A 23,120-nucleotide genomic window follows, 5' to 3' on the forward strand; every position below is an offset into this window, starting at 1 on the left:
ACGCCAATAAAAGGTTACTGACTGAGAGACGGTCTGATGCAAGCCGCCTGCAGAAGGCATCACCGGCTCTATCTCTGTGCAGGCACGCCTCTTCCCAAGCAGAACAGCAACTCATCCAGAGATACAGTGGGTGATGTCTTTCTGAGGTGACAAGCAGCCCTTAGTTCTCGGTGGGGATACATGGTGGAACGCTTGCTCAAGGGAAGCACGATTGGGAAGCTCCAAGGAGAACCCGTTATTATGTAACTGTTAGTGTAAACTGACAGGTTACACCACAAAAAGAGGAGGAGGAGGAGGAGATGCATCCTCTCAGTTGCTCAGGGGCAGAGCATCTGCTTGGCATGCAGAAGGTCTCGGGTTCAATCCCTGACATCTCCAGTTAAAGGATCTCAGAAAGCTCCTGCTGCTGGGGAAGATTTCCTCAGGCCCCGATCCAAGAGAGCTGCTACCAATCAGAATAGGCACGGGAGCTAAATGTACCAATGGGCTGGCTTGGTTTAGGACAGGTTCACACCCCTAAGTAGTAACGGCAAAAGCCAAGGCAGCAAGCAAAACAGGGGGCTTTTTGTGTAAGACATCTTCACAACAGCCTTGGTGTGGCACACTTACAGTCATCTAGGTCCAGCAGGGAGATCTCCTTTGTCCCTTTCTTCTGTGGCTTTACGGCAGGTTTGCTGCTAGGAGGCTGGAAGAGAGGGGAAAAGGTCAGGAAACCAGGAGTCCACCCTAAGGGATCCACCAAACCTACCAACTCAGCAGGTGGGACAGCTGATGCACATTTCCAAGCCCAGAAGTGAAACCTGCTGGTGCCGCATGGATTCACGGCTCCCGGGACCCTAGATCCTCCTCCCTGCTACTTACCATCCTTTTCTTCTTGGTTTCCACCTCTGAGTGGGATTCCTCCGCTTCCGAGCCAGAATCTGACTCCGATGAGCTGCTCTCAGACACGGTTTCCTCCTCCTCCTCCTCTGAGGATTCAGAGTCCCGCTTCCGTTCCCGCAGCTGGGACTTTTTCTTGCCCATTTCCTCCTCCTCTTCCTCCTCCTCGCTGGGGACAAAGAAGAAGACCAAAACTTCACATGATTCCACGGAACCTGCCACTTGGGAACAGGGACTGGCTAGGGAGGGCGTTCTGATGAGTTGCACATGGCATATCTATCAGCTGCCCTTTTGTTATTCCTTTGGACTCGACAAAAGGGCCGGGCAATCCAATTCGGAGAAGCCTGAAAGGGTTTATGCAAGCCGAACCGCACGTCCCATCACTACGGGCCGAATCAGAAAAGACCGAACCGACTTGAGTATGGTTGGGCCGATTGGGAAAGATCACGCCAGACTGCTGATCCTCAGGATTGGCTATTGGGTGGGGGCTTTCTCTCCCGCAGAACTGAGTCTGTGCCCATGTCACCCCTGGCATAAGCTATTAGCTGTGGCACACAAGCATTCTTTTTTGTTTGTTTCCAAGCACACCTGAGTTGGCTCCTGGCAGGAATCTCCCCTCCTGCAGCTGTCACCTGTTGGGTTCCCCATACCTCTCCGCACTATCTAGCGTTTCTTTCCTTGGAGTCTCTTTCCTCTTCTTCTTCTGCTTCTCCTCTTTCTCATCTGACTGGTCCCCGCTCTCTTCTTCGTCCTCATCCTCCTCTTCTTCCTCATCGCTGCCGGAACCGGAAACACTCTCGCTGGCGCTTTCGCTGGGAGAACCACTGATGGATTCGGGCTCTGGGGAAAGAACCAGAGAGAAAGAGAGAAGGAGTCTCCTGTTGACAGCACCAGGCCCAGCTAAGGGCTTCCCAATCCCCAGTGCTGCTTCAGAGGCCTTCGGCAGCGCAGTTTAACTCTTTAACACGTGTTCAGACATGACGCTGCCTTTGTAGCAAGCACCTAAGCTCCGTCTCGCCTGCTCTGACTGGCAGAGGCTCTTCAGAGTTTCAGGTTTTCCCCCTATCCTTTCTGAGCCTGCTGGCCCTTTGGAGTTGCAGCACAGTGTGGTAGCCACAAAATGGCTGCCTCAGGAGGTGAAGCCAGGCGCAAAATGGCTGCCATAGGAGGTGAAGCCAGCCACAAAATGGCTGCCGTGGCTTGCTTTAGTCACCCAGGGAAGATCCCTCTGCCTTGGCAGCAGCTGCTCCTGAAGGAACATTTCTAAAAAAAAATCCACATAGCCCCTCAAATCTCCAGGGGCCACTCAGAAGCTCTGCTAGGCACCAGCCCTGCCTGGATCTGTCACTTTCTAAAAAGTGTCAGGAAAAGTGTCCATGGAAACTGTAGCGTGTTGTTTGTTGTAGCTTGTCGGCTGCTGTGTGATACATGATGCTGGTACAGGTGGAAGAGCCAGAAGTCTTCACCAGCAGTGCTCTTCTGCATATTAAGGGTTCAAGAGGGGGGGGGGGTTCCCCTTTATTGTACTTGCTCAAAAAAAACTCTACTCTTACTTCTTGACTCAGAAAGATCCTGGGGGAAGCTAATCCTGGGCTGGCGAAAGAGCTCTCCCCAAAGTCATGGGCAGCAAAGGCGTCAGCTATTAGCGACTTGAGGAGGGCAAGGAAAATAATTTTCCTGCAGGATCATGTAGAGGTTCAAAACAGCCTTTGGCACCTGCTATTGGGGGGAAGAGGGGGGGAATTCAGGAGTTCGGTCTTCACCAGCACCTTGTTTCAAACTCTCTTGGCTGAATCCTCACCACTGTCGGCGCTCTCTGTTGGGCCGGACTCCCCCTCGGAGTCAGAATAGAACGGCTTCTCCACCTTCTCCTTTCTCTTCTCGCGGCTGGTGCACTTGGTCCATTCTGGGACCTGGCCAGATCGAAAGCAAGCGTCTTAACACGAGGAGCAGAACAAGCGTGCAAGCCGCCCCCTCCGTGGAGGAGACACGGTCAGAGAGAACAGCCCAGGAGAAGGGCAGGGCAGCGTCCTGCCTCACGCTAAACGGATCCCCTGCATGGATTTTCATTTTGGGGGGAGCGAGAGGGAATCACACAACCCCCCGGCCATGTAATGTGTACGATTTCCTGCAATCGGTATCCATTGTGCACACAAAATAAGAAACAGACACAAGCACTGGTTGGACTGTAAGAGAGGCAAAAAAAAAAAAGAGCCAGGGCAGGGATAGAGTCTTGTGTGGGGCGGCCGTCCCAAGGAGAATGAGGATTTTGGGAATCTCGCTCTCCAAGTGCCTGTGCATCTCCAGACTGGAACTGCGTCCACGAGGCTAGGCTCATTCAGTCATTGGCCATCTTGAGGTCTACACGATTGGAAGGGGGCGCATGCAAACACACGCAAACGGAGAGCCGGCATGGCGTAGAGGAGAGAGTGCTCCGTTGTGACTCAGGAGATCTGGGTTCAAATTCCTGCTCAGCACTGAGTGACTTTGGGACAGGCCCTCTCTCTCAGCCCATCCTCCTTCCAAGAGTTACTGTGAAGATAAAAAGGCAGGGAGCTACATACACCATCCAGAACTCTTTGGACCAGGAGTGGCTCTTCAGAGGCCCACGGACTACAATTACCATGAGCCCCTGCCCACGTAGTGCTGCCAGAGGCTCATGGTAATTGTAGTCCATGGCCATCTGGAGAGCCACAGTTTGGCCACCCCTGCCTTAGACAATGTGACGAATAAGAAAAACAACCCAACCCATACTGATGCGACCCCCCATTTCTTCCTCCCCCTGCAAACAGAGAACATGTCTTTTTTCAATCTCTCATTGCCCCAAAGCGGCCCTCCTAGCAGAAGCTAAGCAGCTAAGCCCAAGGAGATCCAGGGTTGCTGTGCAGGGGAAGGCCACAGGAAACCACCTCCGAACCCAACGATTTTGTGGTCCTGATCAGGAGGCTGATCTCCCCTGTCTTGGTCCGACGCTGTCCCCATGGTGAGGGGGACCTCCGCAGGCCCCAGTCTGGTTTGCAAGAGCACACACCCCAAGCTCAAGTCAGGCAGGACGGCATGCAATGCAGCGGGGAGGGGAATCAGGCGGAGGAGAGACAAAATTATCACAGGGCAAGCAAAGGCGGGGGGGGGGGAGGAAGAGAATCACTGCAGACACAAACGCCACCTCTTTCAGCTTCCCCAGCAACCCAATGTGACTCTCCAAAGGACCGACCGACTCTTCCTGAAAGGAACGGGGGAGGGACGTCTTCCGCGAGAGCCGGCAGAACGGCCTCCGCTCTCCCGGACAGGGCAAGTGAAGTGGAGCCACGCTGGCCAGGAATTCGGACAAGGACAGGTGACGGGGATCCCGTGTCAAGCCAGCCCCTCCCCAGGAAATGATCGGGATGCTTCTCCGGCCTCCCTGCCCGTTCGGTGCAAGCAAATGACAAGCAGGTACCTCCACGTTGCGCACGGACGGGTCTGGGGCTTCACTGGGCCAGTCGGGGAGCTCCTGGTAGCCCACCGCCTTGGCGTTGAGGAGGTGGGAAAGCGAACCCAGCTGGAAGTGGTCGCGATCTGCGAGGAACGCAAAGCCGGCAATGACCTCTTGGCGCCTGACAATCAGCCGGGCTGGGACCTGGTCTTTCTTCTGACGTGAGGAGTCCGGGACGGGTGCAAAGGGGTGCCAGGGGATCTCCCGTCCAGATCAGACTCAGAGCCGCGTTGCTCCAGGCATGGCTCTGACATGCCCGTGCAAGGCTTCTGCGTCTCACGCCCACCCCTTGGTACCTCCCTTACCTTTGAAAGAGGACTCCAAGATGGGGGCAGGTTTCTGCGCCAGGAAGAGCTTCTTGGCGTATTTGCTGAGGGCGCCGCTCTTCTCGGTGGGCACGATCAGCTGGCGGATGAAGCGGGCACGGTCCCGGATGTCGTAGTTCTGGTCGTACTTGGCTAGGTTCAGCACGTACTGGGTGAGCAGCTTGCTCTGCGGCAGAAAGGGCAAAACCAGGGGTGGGGAGGGGGGAATCATAGAATCATAGAGTTGGAAGGGACCTCCTGGGTCATCTAGTCCAACCCCCTGCACTATGCAGGACACTCACATCCCTCTTGCTCATCTGCTGTAACCTGCCACCCCCTTGAGCCTTCACAGAATCAGCCTCTCTGTCAGATGGCTCTCCAGCCTCTGTTTAAAGATCTCCAAAGATGGAGAACCTACCGCCTGCCGAGGAAGCCTGTTCCACTGAGGAACCGCTCTAACTGTCAGGAACTTCTTCCGGATGTTTAGATGGAATTTCTTTTGAATTAATATCATCCCATTAATTCTAATCTAAACATCCGGAAGACGGGCATTGACTCTGTGCTTGGCAATCTGGCCGGAGCATCTCTCAAGACCTCTGGATTTTATTTAGTTTCTGAAGGATCTTTCCTCAGTGGTGAGGATATCTACAATTGATGCAATTTATACAGACTACACAGTCACAAGGCTGAGCTGGAGGAAGGACTGTGGCTCAGGGAAAGAGCCTCTGCTTGGCATGCAGAAGGACCCCGGTTCAATCCCTGGCATCTCCAGTTAAAATGACCAGGCAGGAGGGGAGGGGAGGGGATGGGATGGGAAAGGCCTTGACTTGAGACCCTGCCTCACTGGTAGAGCCTCCGCTTGGCACACAGAAGGTCTCTGGTTCAATCCCTGGCATCTCCAGGCAAACAGGGTAAGGAAACAGGAGAGACCTTGACCTGAGACTCTGGCTCAGTGATCCAGTAACCCAACCTGGATTGCCCTGGTGAGCCCGACTCTGTCAGATCTCAGAAGTTAAGCCGCATCAGCCCTGGCTAGCCCTTGGAAGGGCAACCTCAATGAAGACCAGGGTCATGACGTGGCAGCAAGACAATCTTGGCATCTCCTGGCAACACTACAGACATGCCACTAGATAGATAGCTAGAAAGATGGTGACTAGAACATAGAAGAGAGATGACAGACAGATAGTGAGTGTGTGAGTGGTACGGCACTTGGTTAGTGCATGCAAAGTCCCAGGTTCTGTCCCCAGTTAAAGAGGATTACAAGATGGGACCTGATACTGACCTTGACAGATCAAGACTCTGACATGGTATAAGGCAGCTTTACTTGCCAGTGTCAGAGTCTATACGCCTACCACGCTCTAACCCTTCTAGTCCAAAGGCCATAATGCCTCATGGCATGGAAGTCATATGCCACAACCATGTTGCACCCAGCATGCTCCTCACCCGAGGCATGCTGGGAACCACGTGCCAAAAGGGGGCCACGCCATTCTCCCCAGCAAGGCCCTTCCTTACCTGCTTGGAGTTCGTCAGGTACAGCTTGGCGGCCAAGTTGATGACCTGCAGCTTCACTATGTCCTCCTCGCTGGTAAAGGACTTGGCCATCTTGCGCAGCACGTCGGGCGCGATCTTGGGCACGTGCTCGCAATACTCGCCGATCAGCCACAAGATGCTCGCCCGGGCCATGGGCACCTGCAGATGGGAGATGCCGCGTCATCGAGCCGGCCTGGCCAAGCCGCATCGGCGCCCACTTCTTCGCCGTCCCTGCCCCGCCTCAACTCACCTGAATGTTGTCGGTCAGCTTGGCCATGTGCTTGATGATCTCCCCATGTTGGGCCGGCTGCATCTGGAGGAGTTTCTTGATGACCACCACCGACTCGGCCACGACCAGCTCTGAGCGAAAGCAGCACAGCCAGGCGCTGTGAGGTCGCGTGAGACGCCAGGCGTTTGTCTGAGGCCAGGTGGCAGACCCGGGGATTAAGATCGGGTTCCCCTTTCCCTTTAGGGTCTGGGCCAGAATCAGATTGGCCTGACTCGACAGGTCCCCAGTGACAACATGCCAATTTCCATCGGCCATCTTTGGTCCACCCACTGGGTTTGTGCGGGGTATAAATTAAATTGCATTTCGCCATAGCTTGGGTTGAGTTTTAGAATGTTTTTAACGAGATAGATGATAGAAGACGATAGACGATAGACAATAGAACAGGGGTAGTCAAACTGCGGCCCTCCAGATGTCCATGGACTACAATTCCCAGGAGCCCCCTGCCAGCATTCGCTGGCAGGGGCTTCTGGGAATTGTAGTCCATGGACATCTGGAGGGCCGCAGTTTGACTACCCCTGCAATAGAAGATAGACGATAGAAGGTAGATGACAGATAAGGAAGCTGCCTGATCCCAAATCAGACCCTTCAAGGTTGGTAGGTGGCTACCAAATTGGGCGGGGCGGCCAAGGCCCCAGAGGAAAGGACTGCTATTCAAGATCTGGAGAGATTGGAAAATTGGGCCACAGGCAATAATTTTACTAGGGAGATGTGCAAAGTAATACCCTTCAGCATAGAATCATAGAGTTGGAAGGGGCCACACAGGCCATCTAGTCCAACCCTGCCATGTGGGAGCAATAACAATGTGAGGCATAAACATAAGATGGGGGGTACACCTGGCTTGACAGCAGGACAGGTGAAAAGGACTCAGGGGTTCATGTGGACCAGAAGCAAAATATGAGCTAAAAGTGTGATACGGTGGGTGGGACCTGGGACCTTCTGCATGCCAAATACGCTCTATGTGGAGCTACTGTGGAGGCTGCTTTCCACTTCCAAACAAGGCCCTCCTTTTGTTGTAGTTTTGTTGGGGGGGAGCATCCACACAGCATCTTGCTCTAAAGACGCGCCCATCATCCCGTTCCCCCAGCCTCCTGTTCCGCGATTTCTTTCCAGAGAAGAGCACTGTTTAAGAACTTCTACACGAGAAAGCTTGTCAGAGCTCTCTCAGAGCTGTTCTCACAGAGCAGTGCTTTCAGAGCTCTCTCAGCCCTACCTGGGGTGGGGAGAGGAAGGGAAAGGTGTTCGCAAACCGCTTTGAGACTCCTTCCCGTAGAGAAAAGTGGGGCATAAAAACCAACTCCTCTTCTTCTTCCTCCTCGCCCACTTGAATCTCTGCAGGGACGCCCCCCTCAAGCACCCTTTCCGTTCCCCAACTCTCCCCCCCTGTCCTGGCCTTCTCCCACGGTGACGTTTTGGGGAGACTCACCATCTCGGTTCGAAAGCAGCTGCACCAGGCCGTTGAGGCAAGTGTCCCGCACCTTCCCTATGTTGGTGGCGCAGCGGCCGATGGCCTGGATGGTGGCAGCAACAAAGTCCTTGTCCATGCTCCGGATGTAGGTCTGCGGAGAGAGGAAGCACAGACCAAAGTAGCCCGGTTGACCTTCCCATGAGGAGAGGCGGAAGACTCTGGGACTTTTCGGCTCAGAAAAAGAGACTAAGGGGGGACATGAGAGAGGTTGATAAAATGCAGCAGGGGGCGGGGGGAGTTGGCCAAGAGAACTCGTTCTCCTTCTCCCAAATTACTGGCACTAGAGGGCATCCGATGAAACTGTGGGGCAGAAGGTTGGGGGTAGGCAAAAGGAAGTATTGCTTTGCACAACAAGCGGTTAAAAGGTGGAATTTGCTGCCAGAGGACAGGGTGATGGCCACCGGAATAAATAACATGGGGAGGGGATGAGAAAGATTTTGTGGAGGTTAGAGTATGTCAGTGGCTGTTAACCATGGTGCCTGTGGAGAACCTCCACATTCAGAGGCACTAATCCTCGGAATCTCAGAGCCAGGAGGCGACATCGTCCTTGTTGTTGGCCCTCCAGAGGGACTAGTTGGCTGCTGTGTGAAGCAAGATGCTGGATGAGATGGACCTTCATTGATCTGACCCAGCAGGGCTCTTCTGATGTTCTTAGGAAGGCCTTGGCCTCTCTGCCCTGCTGTTGGCCTTCCAGAGGAACTGGCTGACCGCTGTGTGAGACAGGAGGCCGGACTAGAAGGACCTTCACTGGTCTGATCCAGCAGGGCTCTTCTGATATTCTTAGGAAGGCCTTGGCCTCTCTGCCCTACTGTTGGCCCTCCAGAGGAACTGCTTGATCGCTGAGTGAGACAGGAGGCTGGGCTAGATGACTCACTAGTATGATCCAACAGGGCTCTTCTGAGGTTCTTCTCAGGGGAAGGCCCTCTCTGCCCCGTTGATGACTATCCAGAGGAACTGGTTGTCCTCTGTGTGAGACAGGATGCTGGACTAGATGGACCACCAGTCTGATCCAGCAGGGCTCTTCTGATGTTCACAGAAGCTCCTGAAGGCACAACATGGGCTGCGAGATACGTCGCCCTTCCCCTCCTATGGCCCGCAGGACCGTACCTGGAACTCACGCAGGATGGTAGAGATGTTGGTCTCATTCGCAAGGTTGGTCAGGACTTCCAGCTGGTGGGAGGAGAAGGAAAAGGAAGAGGTGTTATTCTTCGTGTGACAGCTCCGTGTGGGCGAGACTCTGAGCTGGGCGGTCTAGGCTAGGCTGATCTCATCAGATCTCAGAAGCTATGCAGGGTCAGCCCTGGTTACGACTCAGATGGGAGACCCCCAGGGACGGTGCATTGCAGAGGCAGGCCATGGCAAGCCACCTCTGCTTCTCACTTGCCTTGGAAGCCCCTTGCTGGGGCGACTTGACCGCACTTAACACACACCCTGCAAGGGTGCACACTTGGACAACAAGCACACACTCCTGTTCGGAGCAGGGAGGAACTCAGGCATGCAAGGGAGCGATCCAACGCAGAGTTCTTCCAGTCTAAACCCACCGAAACCCAGCAAGTTGGACGGAGTCCCTTTGCAGGAGACGACCCCTTGGCTCACCTTGAGGATCTTGATCTGGGTGGGGTCCGTGGATCGGATGTAGAAGCTTTTCAGGTAGGGCTCAAACATCCCCTGCGGAGACGGAAGGGTCAGTTTCCCTCCCAGCAAGGCCTGGCCAGTGGAGGCTCTTTGTAAGGTCTCCATCCCGAGGTGAGCCAAGTCCCTTCGGAGCATGGTGGAAGAAGACCCCCACTTGGAATTCAGACCTCCAGAATCCTTGTTTTGACATTCTATGGCAGGGGTTGTCAAACTGTGGCCTTCCAGCTGTCCATGGACTACAATTCCCATGAGCGAATGCTGGCAGGGGCTCACAAGCATTCACAAGCATTCGCTGGCAGGGGCTCACAAGACCCAGGCGTGAGCCTTCACTCAACCACGGAAGCCTGCTAGATGACCTCAATCTCTCTCCACCCAACCTCTTTCGCCAAGGTGGTGGCTGCGTGGATAAGACACGGCTCGGGGCCTCGATTGGGGGGAGGGGGGGATCAGGACATAAACATCCTAACAAACAGGCTCCTTCCTGTTAGGGAAGAAAAGGAACAGACACTCACCCGGCGCTTGATAGACATGGTGGCCACGTTTTGGAGTACCACGTACTGGACCTCACTGCCATGCGGGAGAGAGACAAGGTGTTGTCAATGAGGCAGAAGCCTTGGGGGGACTCCGTGAGACCTGACTCAGGGAATACCGCTGATGTTTTAAAAAAAATTAGCCAGGGTGTTATCAGTTGCAATGGATGAGGACGAAAGTTGTGAGCCACACGGGACCTTGGAGCATGCCTAGCTAGCCAGTTCTTACAGGCCCTTCCAGACGCATCCCCTCTTTGGGGTTTCTGTGTTCTTTGACAATGTCACGGTGGTGGAGTGGCTAAAGAGAAACGGGCCTCCCATCTGGAGAACTGGGTTTGTGCCCCACTCCTCCTCCACATGCAGTCAGCTGGGTGACCCTGGGCCAGTCCCAGTTCTCTCAGGGCTCTCTTAGCCTCACTGGGTGTCTGTTGTGGGGAGTGGAAGGGAAAGCGGCTTGTAAACTGCTTTGGGACTCCTTCAGGGAGTGTAAAGCAGGGTATAAATACCCAGCTCTTCTTCTTCTTCATTTCATTCCAGTGTTTTGGATCAGGACCCCAGATGCCAAGAGGCAAATACAAAGGAGAGTTGAATCACCTTCCTCATTGACAGAATTGGAAGGGACCTCCAGGGTCATCTAGTCCAACCCCCTGCACAATGCGGAAAATTCACAACTACACTAACCAGAGCCCGCAGCTCTGCTTTCAGGATGTTCCCCAAGAGGGAAAGACATTTTCGGGGGGAAAAAAGTGAAACATGGGTCAGGGGGAGCCCTGCATACCTGTGGCTCCGGAGAAGGCGGACCGAGGCCTTGGCGATGACCCCAACCTCGGCTTTCGGGGCTAAGTGGAAATAAAGCTGGGCGACAGACATCACCACCTGCAAAGGGAAAGGAAACGATTTGGGGTCCCCGCAATAAGAAAGAAGAAGAGCAAGGAACACAGCTGCCCACAGGGCAGGACCCGACAGCCTTTGGTTAATTTTTACTGCTACTGTCGTGGTGAAGAGTGGCAGCTTCTAATCTGGCCAGCTGGGTTTGATTCCCTGCTCCTTCATGTGCAGCCAGCTAGGTGACCTGGGGCTAGTGACAGTCTGGATAGAGCTGTTCTCACAGAGTAGTAATCTCAGGGCTCTCTCAGCCTCACCTAACCTCACAGGGTGTCTGTTGTGGGGAGAGGAAGGGAAGGCCATTGTAAGCCGTTTTGAGACTCCTTCAGGCTGTGAAAAGTGGGGTATAAAAACCAACTCTTCTTTTTTCACAGAAGCAACATGACCCTCCAGAGGAGACCCCCCCCCCGAATAAGCAGCACCACAGCGGAAGCCTCACCGCAGCATTCCGGCTCTGCAGCAGGGGCTTGGTGTTCCTCAGGAGCAGGCGATGGTCGGGATCCATCACGTAAGGCTTGCGCTTCACCAGAGCAGCCGGTTCCGCCTTGTCGTCCTTGGCGTCTTCCTCTTCGGACCCGTAGAAGGCCTTTTCGGCGTTCTCTTCCAGAAGAGACTCCTGCCAGGAAGAAGAGAAATGCAGATGGCACACCAGGCTCTCGCTGGGGTGCTCCTCTCCTCTGCAGCGGACTCAGGGAAGGGCAGGAGGTCTGGGGGAACGGCAGCTCTTAACCACCCCTCCTTCTGCCGCCCTGCCTTCCTGCTTCCCCAGGATCCTTCAGAGGCTGGATGATACGCCACACATTATCCAGCAAGGATTCCTGAGCCCTTGCAAAATGCAAGACTCCAGGAAGCCCCATGGAGCATGTGCAGCCTACTTTTAGGATGCAAAGGGAATGAGGAGCAAAGGAGAGTCAGCTGCTTTGGTTTCTATCCGGGGACAGTGAGAGCTGGGGCAGTGAGGGCAAATGAAGGTTTCTTCGCCAGCTTTCTTCACCCACGCGGTGCTCAGAGCTTGGACTTTAGAGTGTATCAGCCAAGGCTGTTCTGGGCGAGGGGCAGAGAGGCGCCTCGACTTCAGTGCCAATTTGGCCCTCGCTGTCCGGACAGCCTTGCCCGCCTCGCCCGCTCCCTCACTTACGTTTTGGGTGGGGCTCAGGAACTGGGTGCGGGCGTAGCGGGTGAGCATGTTGATGATGACCACCTGCCCCCACTCCTCAACGTCGATCAGCAGGTTGCACAGCTTGCGGTAGTTCTTGTGGATCAGGTCGATGCGCTCGGGGCAGACCTCCTCGAAGGCCATCACCACACTGCCCGCCACCAGCTGGGCGAGGGGAGAATGGGGAGGGGGTAGAAAACAGCAGAGGTTCGTGAACATCTGGGCAGGGCTCTCATAACACAAGAAGGGCCGTATTCCCAGCTCTCCGGACAGCCAATAAAATGGACCTGTGGGAGGGGCTACGGCTCAGGGGATAGCGTCTGGCTTGGCAGGCAGAAGATCCCCGGTTCAATCCCCGGCATCTCCATTTAAAAGGACTAGGCCGAAGGTGATGGGAAAGACCTCCACCTGAGACCCTGCCTCAGTGGCAGAGCATGCAAAAGGTTCAGTCCCACGCATCTCTAGATAAAGCATCACCTCAGAGGTAATGGGAAAGGCCTGGACCTGAGATCTTGGCTTGGCAAGCAAAAGGTCCCAGGTTCAATCCCCAGCATCTCCAATTAAAAGGATCAGGAAGGAGATGAAGGGAAAATCATAAGCATAAGTAGAATCATAAGCAGACTTAACCCTTCCAGGTCTACCAGTTTCAATAGACTTTGAGGGGCTTGACTCAGCTTAGGGGGCAAAGTGACCTCCTTCAATAAGACCTTCCTTCTAAAAGTGGCTGATTCCTTTTTATTGTGAAAAGAAACACAAGGGGGGGGGAGGATTGCAGATGAACCAACGCTCTCTACAAGCCCAGAGGCCCCTTCCAGGTATGCGAAGAACCGACTCTAAATTTAGAGAGGGAGAAACAAACAAAAAAGGGGCCAGAAGAGGACTGAGAATAATCCAGGAGGTGCAGAATGTTGAGTGTTGCTGAAACATAGTTGAAGGGAAAGGGCCATGCATGAGCCAGTGTGTGTGTGTGGGGGTGGTTAAAGAGCAGTGCCCTCCGATCTGGAGAGCCGGGTTTAATTCCCCACTCCTCCTCCACAGGCAGCCAGCTGGGCAACCTTGAGCCAGTCCCAGTTCCCTCAGAGCTGTTCTCACAGAGCAGTTCTCTTAAAGCTTGTTCAGTCCCACCTCCTAGACGGGGTGTCTGGTTTGGGGAGAGGAAGGGAAAGGTGATTGTAAGCTGCTTTGGTTTCCTTCGAGGAGTGAAAAGCAGGATATAAAAAAACAGCTCTCCTTCTGAAACCTTACTCACCGTGGTCTTATCTGCCAGCAACTTCTCAATGACCTCGATGAGTTGATCTTTTTGGTCCGAGTCGAGGCTGCAAGGACGAGACCCAAAAGCCGTGACTAGACGACACCATCAGAGGCTGTCGCTATTGCAATAAAGATTCCGCTCCTTGCTTTCATCTCAGGCAATTAAGGGGTCACAGACCATCTTTTTAAAAAAGTCCTCTGCAGTTTTCTTTCGGATGTTCTTGGCTGTGTTATGCAGTCCTTGGTTTAAACGCATTGCCTTGAGGACCATGCGGGCAAAGGATGGGCCAGAAACATTCTAATATTTTAATTATTGGTACACTTTATTAGCTGAAGGGCTGTGGCTCAATGATGGAGCATCTGCTTGGCGTGCAGAAGGTCCCCGGTTCAATCCCCGGCATCTCCAGTTAAAAAATCTGGAAGTAGGGAAGGGGGAAGACCTCTGCCTGACACCCTGGAGAGCCATTAATTGAATAAATAATAAATAATGGATGGTCTGATCCAGTCTAAGGCACTTTAATGTGTTGTCGTTTCATTCTTTGCCTCCCCATTTTCTTGCCGATGTGCCAAAAAAAGTCTTCTGCTTCCTCCTCCCGACAGCAACAATGCAGAATACAGACTGGCTGGATTTTCAAACAAACTCGACGTGTCTTTTTTATTTTGAACAGTTAGCCAAAAAGTAATTCAAAGTCTGAGTCTAGTGGCCCCTGGAAGTTTAATTCTGGATATAAACTCTTGTGTGCATGCAAAGATCTTGCTGGCTTGCAAAACAACTACAGAAGTGTGCCTGCACACAAAAGCATATCCCCAGAATTAAATTTTGTTGGTCTTGAAGGTGCCCCTGGATGCTTCAGACCAACTATTGCTTCAGACCAACACAGCTGCCCAAAGAGAAATTCAGTGTGACTCCTGGGATGGTATCAAAAATTGTGACAAATCACCAACTGTGCTTCAGAGGCGCCAGCCAAGGATTTCAGCGAGTCTCTCTATCTCTCCGGAGCCACCCTTCCCTGCCTCCCCTTATCAGTGGGACCCACCTGGCCCTGAGTGTGGCTACACAGTCTCTCCCAGGGCAGCCCAAACCTTAGATAAAAGCGTGCAAAACATGCAGTAGAAATTCTCCGCAGTTAGTCCTCAACGTAACGTGAAGGGTGGCATGCTTCAGAGTGGCAAACCAACCCACTCATACAGTCAAAAGTACATCAGCCCTTCGGTGTGACTCCTTCATAACAATTCAATTTGGAAAGTTAAATTGTTAATCAACTGTTATTAATGTAACTTCATTGCATGTGCATGCCTGTTGTTATCCGCCCTGAGACTACCGGGAAGGTTGGCCTATAAAAATATAATTATTATTATTTGCTTCTCATTGGTACACTGAAGCGTTGGAACAAGCCAGCGTGCACAATCTGGATGCCGGTCTACATCACCAGTTTATTGACTTGCAAGACACAAGACCCGTTTGGGGTTAAGGGCTTATAGGTCGAGGAGGGCAGAAGGGAGGGGGGAAGAGTTTGCTTTCACAGACCTGTACAGTTTGGGGATCGCGTGGGCTGCTGTCTTGCGCACGTACGGAGACATATCTGACGCGGCCTCCTTGATGGCTAGCATCATGATGGGCACTATAATGGGCACACGGATGCTGGAGAGGACCCGGAGGGCACTGGCCCTGATCAGCTGGTTCGGATCCTACAAGCACAGAAGAGAGTTGCAATAACATACAGCAGCCAGACTACACCCACTGCTTTGGAACATCTTCGGTGAAACCACTTCTTGACAGCCGAGGTCCTCAATGAACAAAACCGATCAGACTAGCAGTGACCCTTTTCTGGCTCAGGCCTCAAGACAGCCTAAAAGATGCAAAGTGCAGGCTTGCATAGCCTCAATTCGCCTCAGGGACATGCGGGGATGCAAGAGGTTTAACCCTTCAGCCTCTGCTGCGTTCTGATAGCCGAAACGAGGTCCCCCACTCGGTGGATATATTTTCAAAGGAAAAGCAGGCCCTTAGGAACACAGCTTTCCGCCCTTAAAAGGCTAAGAACAAAGAAGAGGGAAGCCCTGATTCAGCTAGTAAAACTGAACTGTTTAAGGGTTTAAACCTCCTGTTCCTTCTCGGCACGTCCCCAAGGGGAATTGAGGCTGCACAAATGCAGGGCTTTGAGTTTTGCAGTATCTGCAATTTGCATTTTACAGACACCCACGACCTTTAACTCCCTCTCTGAGCCCTGATGTAGGCACCCCTTGTCATGGAGCAATCCAAGTCTTCTCTAGAAGCACACTTGACTAAGAAGACCCCTACGAGCTACTCAGATCTAATAGTGGAATAAATAAAATGCAGGTTGGCCTGGTCTTCCAACCTGGATGTCCACCTTGAGCTGCCTCCAATCTCTGGCCTGAAACCCCTATGTTATCGCCAAACAGAAAATTCTGCCAAGACAGGGAGATGCAAGCCAGATGTAGACACTGCGACCTGGCATACAGCAGCCCCACCCTAGTCCATACTGCCCCGGGCTGACCCCCACCTAGGAAACCCTGCTGCTTCTGACCTTGAGTCCCCGCTGGAAGGTGGAGATGGAGAGCAGTGCCAAGTCTTGCTGTTCTTCCGCATATCGGACCAGGTAGACATAAACGAGCTTCTTGACCTGCCAAAGGAAAGATGCTGGTTAGCCGAGCTACTCCCTCCCTACATTCACCTCCCTTAGCAGCCAGGCCTGATTTTTGACCTGGGAACCCCCTGGAATTCCAGCTCATCTCCAGACAGAGATGAGCTGGCAGAGATCAGTTTCCCTGGAGAAAAGGGCTGCTTGGGAGGGTGGATTCCTTAGCACTATAGCAGGGGTAGTCGACCTGTGGTCCTCCAGATGTTCATGGACTACAATTCCCACGAGCATGAACATCTGGAGGACCACAGGTTGACTACCCCTGCACTAAGGACTCCACTGAGGTCCCGCCCACCCTCAGCTCCAGGCCCAAACTTTCCAGCTATTTCCCAAACATGCACCCAGGCTCTTCTCAGGCCCAGGCCCAGGCAGCAGAGGGTGGCTTACCTCGATGTTCTTGCAAGCCACGTTCTTCACCACGGCTGGGAAGAGGTCAGATGCATTCTTGCCTCGGGCGATCATCTGTGAGCCGGAGAAAAAGCAGCGGCATCATTGTTAAACTAAGTTCTCTGTATCATTTCTGTTCATGTGAGCCACCCTGAGCCTTCAGGGAGGGTGGGCATGTGAATATAATTAATTAATTAATCAATAGGAGGGGCTCACCGCCACGATCCTCTTCATGGCCTCCAGCTTCAGCGAATCCTTGTTACTGTCCAGCATCTCCTTCAGGTCGTCGTGTCTGCAAATGAGAGAGGGCATCTGTCACGGTCACAGAGGCCAGCGGGGTCCCCGGGGCACAGCAAGCACTGACCGTCCTCAACAGCACCTTAAAAGGAAGGTTCGTTCGGCACAGAAAAGGCTTTTGCAGAGTCAGAGCCGGGCTCCATGGGACACCTGGCCACCCGAGTCCAGAGTAAAGAGAGAAGAGTTTTACTCTAGGAAAGTAAGGCCAAACTGGCAACTGCAAAGTTTGGATGCGGCTGTACTGTTAGCAGCCTGCAAAGTTAATCTCCAGATGCCCAGGGACTACAATTCCCATGAGTCAACTGGCCATGCTGGCAGAGGCTCATGGTAATTGTAGTCCATGCACATCCAAGAAGCCACAGTTTGGCCACCCCGGTAACAGAAGATCAGAAGTGTTGTGCTTTTCACCGTTTCTATTCAACGGGATGACCTTGGGCCAGCCACACGTTTCCAAATTAACCAGCTTTGCAGGGTCGTTGAGAGGATAAAATTCCGTTCTGAGCCTCTCTGACAATGGGCAGGATAAAAATGAACTTGACAGACGTCCCTGGGCAGAGCGTGGAAAGTATGTGCCATTTCAGCCGTGCCCAGTGGATACTGTCGTTTAGCCTTTTTTGGAGATTTGCCCATCTGTGTCTCTAATCCTAACTGTTGTGTCCGACCAGAATCCAGGAGAGCCAGGTTCGAATCTGCTACAAGAGCTTGCTGGGTGGGTCATACACTCTCAGCCTAACCTACCTCACAAGGTTGTTGTGAGGGTAAAATGAAGAAAGATTGTCAACAGCCACTTTTGAGTGGAAAGTGGATATAGACGAAGTAGATAAAACACGAACAAACGCCTCTTTGCTCATCTCTGCCTCCCTCCCTCCCTTTTTGTTTTGTTTCCCAGATTTGAAAAACCTTCCATGGTAATTACCTCAGGCAGGGAGCCCTTCTGATCTTAAAGAAATTAAGTATCAGCTCTCAACGAAAAGGTAGGGAGCCATGTTTGCCTTCCCCCCTCCCCTTTTTTTTTATTGTTTCCGTGTTTGCATTAATCATGAAACCTTTTACTGCAAGCTCAGAATTGACGGTGGCTTTCCTAGCAGGCCCAGAAAACATGTCCCGCGTTTCACAACTGGGTCAGAAATGTAGCATGGCTTTGTACATTTCGGCATTGCTCACGCAGGCCAGCAAACTGCACCCACCCTGCTTCGGCCACCCGAAACAGCAGGCTCCTCATTGTTTGACCCGCAGCCATCTTCCCTGCACAAACGCACAGGCAGATACTAATTCCAGAGCAAACACACTGCTCAGCCGATTCTCAAGACTGCAAATAAAGGGGGAGGCACCCCACGGCAGAAATACGAGCTTTCTCTGGGTCACGTCTCCACAGAATCCACAGAGTGGGAAGGGGCCACCGAGGCCATCTAGTCCAACCCCCTGCTCAGTGCAGGATCCGCCTCAATAATTCAGGAGAAGGATCTGTCCAGCCGCTGCTTAAAGACCACCAGTGAGGGGAGCTCACCACCTCCTTAGGCGGCCGACTCCACTGCTCAGCTGCTCTGGGTGTGAAAGTTTCCCCCCTGATATCTAGCTGGTACTGTTCTACATTTAGTTCAAACCCATTTATGTGGATCCTCTTCTCTACCGCCAAGAGGAACCCCTCTCTGCCCTTCTCCAAGAGACAAGAGAAAGATCAGTTCCTCTGGAGAACATGGCCGCTTTGTGGGGCGGACTCTATGGAAGCCCCTCCCCTTCCCAAACTCCGCCTTCTTCGGGCTCCACTCCCCCAACCTAGATCTGGAAACCCAACTTAAACATGACACGGGGATGATAGCTTGTTGGTTTGGGAGGCCTTCGAACAGCAGCAGAGGGGGACAGACACACCCTGCCTCTTTCTGGCTTCGTCCTTCTGGCTCAGCGGCAGAGCATCTGTTTTGCATGTGGAAGATCCCCAGCTAAGGACCAGGCATCTCCAGTATCCGGGGGATGAAAAGGAACACCCCCGCATGAGTTTATCTGCTCCAGATCTTGCCCATCTGGGCACGCAGCAAAGAATGGATGTGGGAACCGCGGCAGAGTTCACTCCTGTTTTGTGCCCCGCTGATTTCTTCCAGAAACTCTTTGCTGTTTTCTCGTCCCAATTACTTGCCTGTCCCTTAACCATCCCTCCCTGGCCACATCCTTCCACCAGCAGAACGTATCTGTTTGCCTCTGCTTCACAGCTGGGATCACAAGACGATGCTGGAGGCGGTTTGGGGAAGAATCGCAGAGCTGACGAGGCGGAAGCAGTTTTCCGAGCCAGCTCAATGCAGGAAGAGCCCTGTTGGATCTGACCAGGGGTCCATCTAGTCCAGCCTCGTCTCACACAGGGGCCAGATAGTTCCTCTGGAGGGCCAGCAACAGGGCAGAGAGGCCAAGGCCTTCCTAAGAATATCAGAAGAGCCCTGCTGGATCAGACCAGTGAAGGTCCATCCAGTCCAGCCTCCTGTCCCACACAGTGGCCAACCAATTCTCTTGGAGGGTCAACAACAGGGCAGAGAGGCCAACTCAGTCTTGGCTCTGGGATTCATAGACTTAGTGATGTTCCCGCCACCTAGTAGCCATTCCTCTGTAAAAACTATCTAATCCTCTTTGAAACCTGCTTATTCCTGTGGCCATCCCTGCATCCTCTGGCAGTGAACGCCACATTCTAAGCCATCTCTTTGCAAAGCAGTATTTCCTCTGGTCCCTCCTGCCCAGCGTCCCCCGAACACCACACAGGAGCCTGTATTTGAGTTCTTGAGAGGCGTCCATCCCTCCTCTCTGCCACTAAAGACACCGTGTCCACTATATTCCAAGGCAGGGCCCCTCTCTCCAGCACGGTGTGTCTTGTCGTGGCACGTGGCACAAAGACCCATGTGGCCACCACATCGCTGCTGCGGGACAGAGGGGCTCTTCCAAAACAGCAGCCCCCAGCTGGCAAGTTCCAGGGGCCTGAACCGCGCCAGGAGCAGAGGCACCGAAGAGAAACCAGATCCTCCTCGCCGGCACAAAGGAACCCTAGCCTTCGGCAGCCTGTGAAATATTTATCCCCACCAGGAATTTGTTCACAGCAGCCTGAAAAAGGAACCCTTGGCTGAGAGGCAGTTGCCACAGCAACGTCAACGGGGAGACATCTTGCATGCCCTGCCGACAGCCGCGCCGACGACGTTTCCCCCACCCCGCCAGGCGTGAAGCAGCGCCGAGCAGAGATGAGGTCTCCCTCATGGCCCCCAGAGCACTTAGGAAGTGGTAGCCAGGCTGAGGGGGAGCCCTCTCCTCCCAACAGCCCCCCCAAGGCTTCCCCTCTTCCCATGGCCTCCAGCCGCCCCCCTCAGAATCATGGAGATGGAAGGGACCCCCCAGGGTCATCTAGTCCAACCCCCTGCAGAATGCAGGACATTCACAACTACCTGCCTCCCCACAGTTATCCCCATTCCATTGTGGGTGAGCACGTAGTTGTGCTACTTCGGTAACACGTTGGCATCATTTTGATCACGATGCTTTAGATTAGAACACAGTGCTTGAGAAGTGTAAATGTTTGCGCATTTAAACTCACATTGCCAAGTGGCAGGTTAAGTGATTTTGAAGAGTCGAAAAACCGTAAGATGCTGCAGAGGGTTGGGACAGCCGGGCTCTCCTCTCCCTCTTGCTGGCTGGTGGTCCCAGTTCCCTTGCCCCTTCCCCAAGAACATTAGTGTCTATAATTTAAAACACAAAACCGCCCAAAACGCTCTGGTCGTGCGTACAGCAAACGGACATTTATAACAAAGCCACATGGAGACACTGCGGGCCTGCATGGGAGAACTGGGCCCAAAATCCCCAACACAGAAAATCCCAAACAACGAAACAGGACTTTTCATATCCAGGCGAATGGTCTGAAAAGCAGCAAGGCTTTGGAGTCCAGCTGACCCTGCAGTCTTGGATAACCGAAAAGGCGAGGAGATGTTGGCTCTTGCAAGAGACCTGCATGTTCGCCCTCTGTCTCGCCTTTTCCCAAAAGTTAGTAACTTCTCTGTAATTAAGTAGGACTGCGACACTTGCTAGATTAACAGCATAATCTGATCCGGAGCTCCTCCACGCAATAGCAGCACACTGTGAACTGAGTAACAGATCAAGACTTAGGGTGATTAGGAAGAAGGGAAGGGGAAAAGGTGATTTTCGGTGCTCATTTAAAGAACACAAAGGCGGCAGGCACCGTCTTAGAAGGGGAGCCCCCCCCCCGAATTGGGGCAGCCTCTTCTAAGACGCTGCTTCTTGTAGCTCCCTCTTGAATACTCTTTCGACTATGCTTTCTCCTTTTAAAATGTGTGCGTGTGTGTGGTTCCGTTCAGCGCCAGGGTTTATCAGTTCAACCGCTTGATAAAATCAAGCATCCCGATTCATGAATCCAATAAACGAATCCAATACCAATAAAGTTATGTGAACTAATAAAACCCAGCACGATTGATGAACAGTCAGCGGTAAACCCACGCGGGGGAAACTACCAGACCACAACCGCACGGCACACAACCAGCCGCGCTTGCAGACCACGCCTGCAACTAGAGTGGCCATCTTTGGGTCAGGAAATGCCCGGGGGCTTGCGAGACAGAGTCAGGGGCGAAGAAGGAGCGCTCAAGAACCCACCTTCCGACGCAGCCATCTTCTCCAGGCGGAGCCCAGGTGTAATTCCCGGCGCTCTCCAGGCCGTGCCTGGAGCCTGGCAACCCCGGAGGGGGCCCTTTTATCCCACACAGGAGACCCCCAGAGCCTTCTCGGGTCGCTCCTCCGACGGGCGTGCTCCGGAGAGGCCAAAGCGCAGGACAGGCAGGGGAAAGGGGCAGAGCGCGTCTTGAGGACTAGCGCCTTGGCGGCCTCCTACCTACCGCAGCGGCTGCGCCACGCTGCTGTCGCCGCCGCTGTCCTGCGGGCCGGCTGGCTCGGCGTCGGGGCCCTTCAGCAGCCGCATCTCGTCGCCTTCCAGGGCGCTGTACCAGGCCTGCGGCGCGCCGTCGGGCACCAGCACGGGGCTCTTGGCCTCCCCGCCGCCGCCTCCCTGCTGGGACTTCACGAAGTTGGCCGCGCTGGCGGGCAGCTGCTGCAGGAGCTTCTGCATGGCTGCGGGCGAGGCGGCCCGGCGCGCCCCTCCGAGAGTGCCGTCCCGTCCCGTGCAGCGCCGCGCCAGGCGCTCTCCCGACGCGCTCGGCGGCCACGTTTGCAAAAGCCCCGCTCGGGCCGCGGCTCGGCAGGCTGGCCAAGTCAGGGGGGGGCGGGGGAGGAGGGGGCGTGCCTTCTCCGCCTCCCCTGAAACCAGACGCCGCGCCCGACGGCCAGCCTCCCACAGCCCAGGCCCGGGCAGCGACCCCTGGCGGCCGCGCGTGGAAAAAGATCCCACTGCAAGCGAACTTGGAAGCCCAGGGGCGGCTTTAAGGCCAGCCAAAGGCCAATTCTGGGTTTGAGCTTTTGTCCCTATAAGCAGGGGTAGTCAACCTGTGGTCCTCCAGATGTCCATGGACTACAATTCCCATGAGCCCCTGGCAGGGGCTCATGGGAATTGTAGTCCATGGACATCTGGAGGACCACAGGTTGACTACCCCTGCTCTAGGGGAAAGACAGGCCTATGAGAATGTTACATTTAAGTGTTAACCACTAAAAGCTCGTTGATTCTCGTCAATCGACAGGCTTTAAGGCAGCCAGATCGGTCCGTCGTGGCAGAAATAAACCGAGAGTCTGCGGCACTTTTAAAAGAGGGGCGTCATTTCGTTCCAACCTCAGCTTTTGTGGGCTGGAGTCCACTACTATTCCCATACGGATGCTGGCAGGGGCTCATGGGAATTGTAGTCCATGGACATCTGGAGGACCACAGGTTGACTACCCCTGCCCATAAGGACTAGAAACTTGAGGATGTGTGTAATCAGACATGCAAATCACAAGCACCCTTAGTCAGATACAGTGGGACGGGACGTCCTCCATTTATAGTTTTGTTAGGGCTGGCGATTGCTGTCATGAAATTTGACTGATGGGGGATTTCCTCAGCGCTCCTTAGTGGTATCCGAGGAAGGGCGGCTTGCACGCAGCAAAAACTTGCCCCTTGAATAAGATTCAGCTAGCCTTCAAGGTGCCCCCGGACTCTCGACTTTGTTCTGCTGCTTCAGGCCAACACAGCCCCCCACCGGAAAGGAAAAAGCCGAAATCAAGTGGGTAGCCACGTTTGGTCAGAAGAAATAGAGGAGAGTCGGAGTCCAGCGGTACCTTTAAGACCAACAAGTTTAATTTTGGGGATAAGAGTCCATGTGCGGGCTCACTTCTCCGGAAAATTTTCAGCTCGCGTGCACACGAAAGCTTATCCCCAGATCCTAAAGGTGCCTCTGGACTCAGACTTGGTTCTTCTAAA

General features: G+C 53.7%; 1 protein-coding gene across 5 annotated transcripts in view; it reads right to left on the reverse strand.

The window, feature by feature from the left end:
- The window catches only part of AP3B2 (adaptor related protein complex 3 subunit beta 2), a 35,386-nt gene that overhangs the window by 7,718 nt on the left and 4,548 nt on the right, over positions 1-23,120 (reverse strand). For 2 of the 5 annotated variants that reach the window (XM_077317386.1, XM_077317385.1), the window contains exons 1-21: positions 21,613-21,984; positions 16,664-16,739; positions 16,448-16,522; positions 15,947-16,042; positions 14,929-15,089; positions 13,399-13,465; positions 12,132-12,314; positions 11,433-11,609; positions 10,887-10,984; positions 10,091-10,145; positions 9,540-9,611; positions 9,051-9,113; positions 7,902-8,034; positions 6,440-6,549; positions 6,172-6,348; positions 4,660-4,846; positions 4,319-4,437; positions 2,681-2,792; positions 1,530-1,719; positions 862-1,048; positions 610-685 (exon numbers count right to left, since the gene is read on the reverse strand). In XM_077317386.1, coding sequence (XP_077173501.1) covers positions 610-685; positions 862-1,048; positions 1,530-1,719; positions 2,681-2,792; positions 4,319-4,437; positions 4,660-4,846; positions 6,172-6,348; positions 6,440-6,549; positions 7,902-8,034; positions 9,051-9,113; positions 9,540-9,611; positions 10,091-10,145; positions 10,887-10,984; positions 11,433-11,609; positions 12,132-12,314; positions 13,399-13,465; positions 14,929-15,089; positions 15,947-16,042; positions 16,448-16,522; positions 16,664-16,739; positions 21,613-21,842 — 2,644 coding nt within the window. In that variant the 5' untranslated portion in view covers positions 21,843-21,984. Of the gene's footprint in view, positions 1-609; positions 686-861; positions 1,049-1,529; positions 1,720-2,680; positions 2,793-4,318; positions 4,438-4,659; positions 4,847-6,171; positions 6,349-6,439; positions 6,550-7,901; positions 8,035-9,050; positions 9,114-9,539; positions 9,612-10,090; positions 10,146-10,886; positions 10,985-11,432; positions 11,610-12,131; positions 12,315-13,398; positions 13,466-14,928; positions 15,090-15,946; positions 16,043-16,447; positions 16,523-16,663; positions 16,740-21,373; positions 21,490-21,612; positions 21,985-23,120 lie in introns of those variants that run through there. The other 3 variants (XM_077317390.1, XM_077317387.1, XM_077317388.1) reach the window with 2 other exon arrangements.

The sequence above is a fragment of the Paroedura picta genome, chromosome 18, assembly GCF_049243985.1.
Source record: "Paroedura picta isolate Pp20150507F chromosome 18, Ppicta_v3.0, whole genome shotgun sequence".
NCBI classification, from domain to species: domain Eukaryota; kingdom Metazoa; phylum Chordata; class Lepidosauria; order Squamata; family Gekkonidae; genus Paroedura; species Paroedura picta.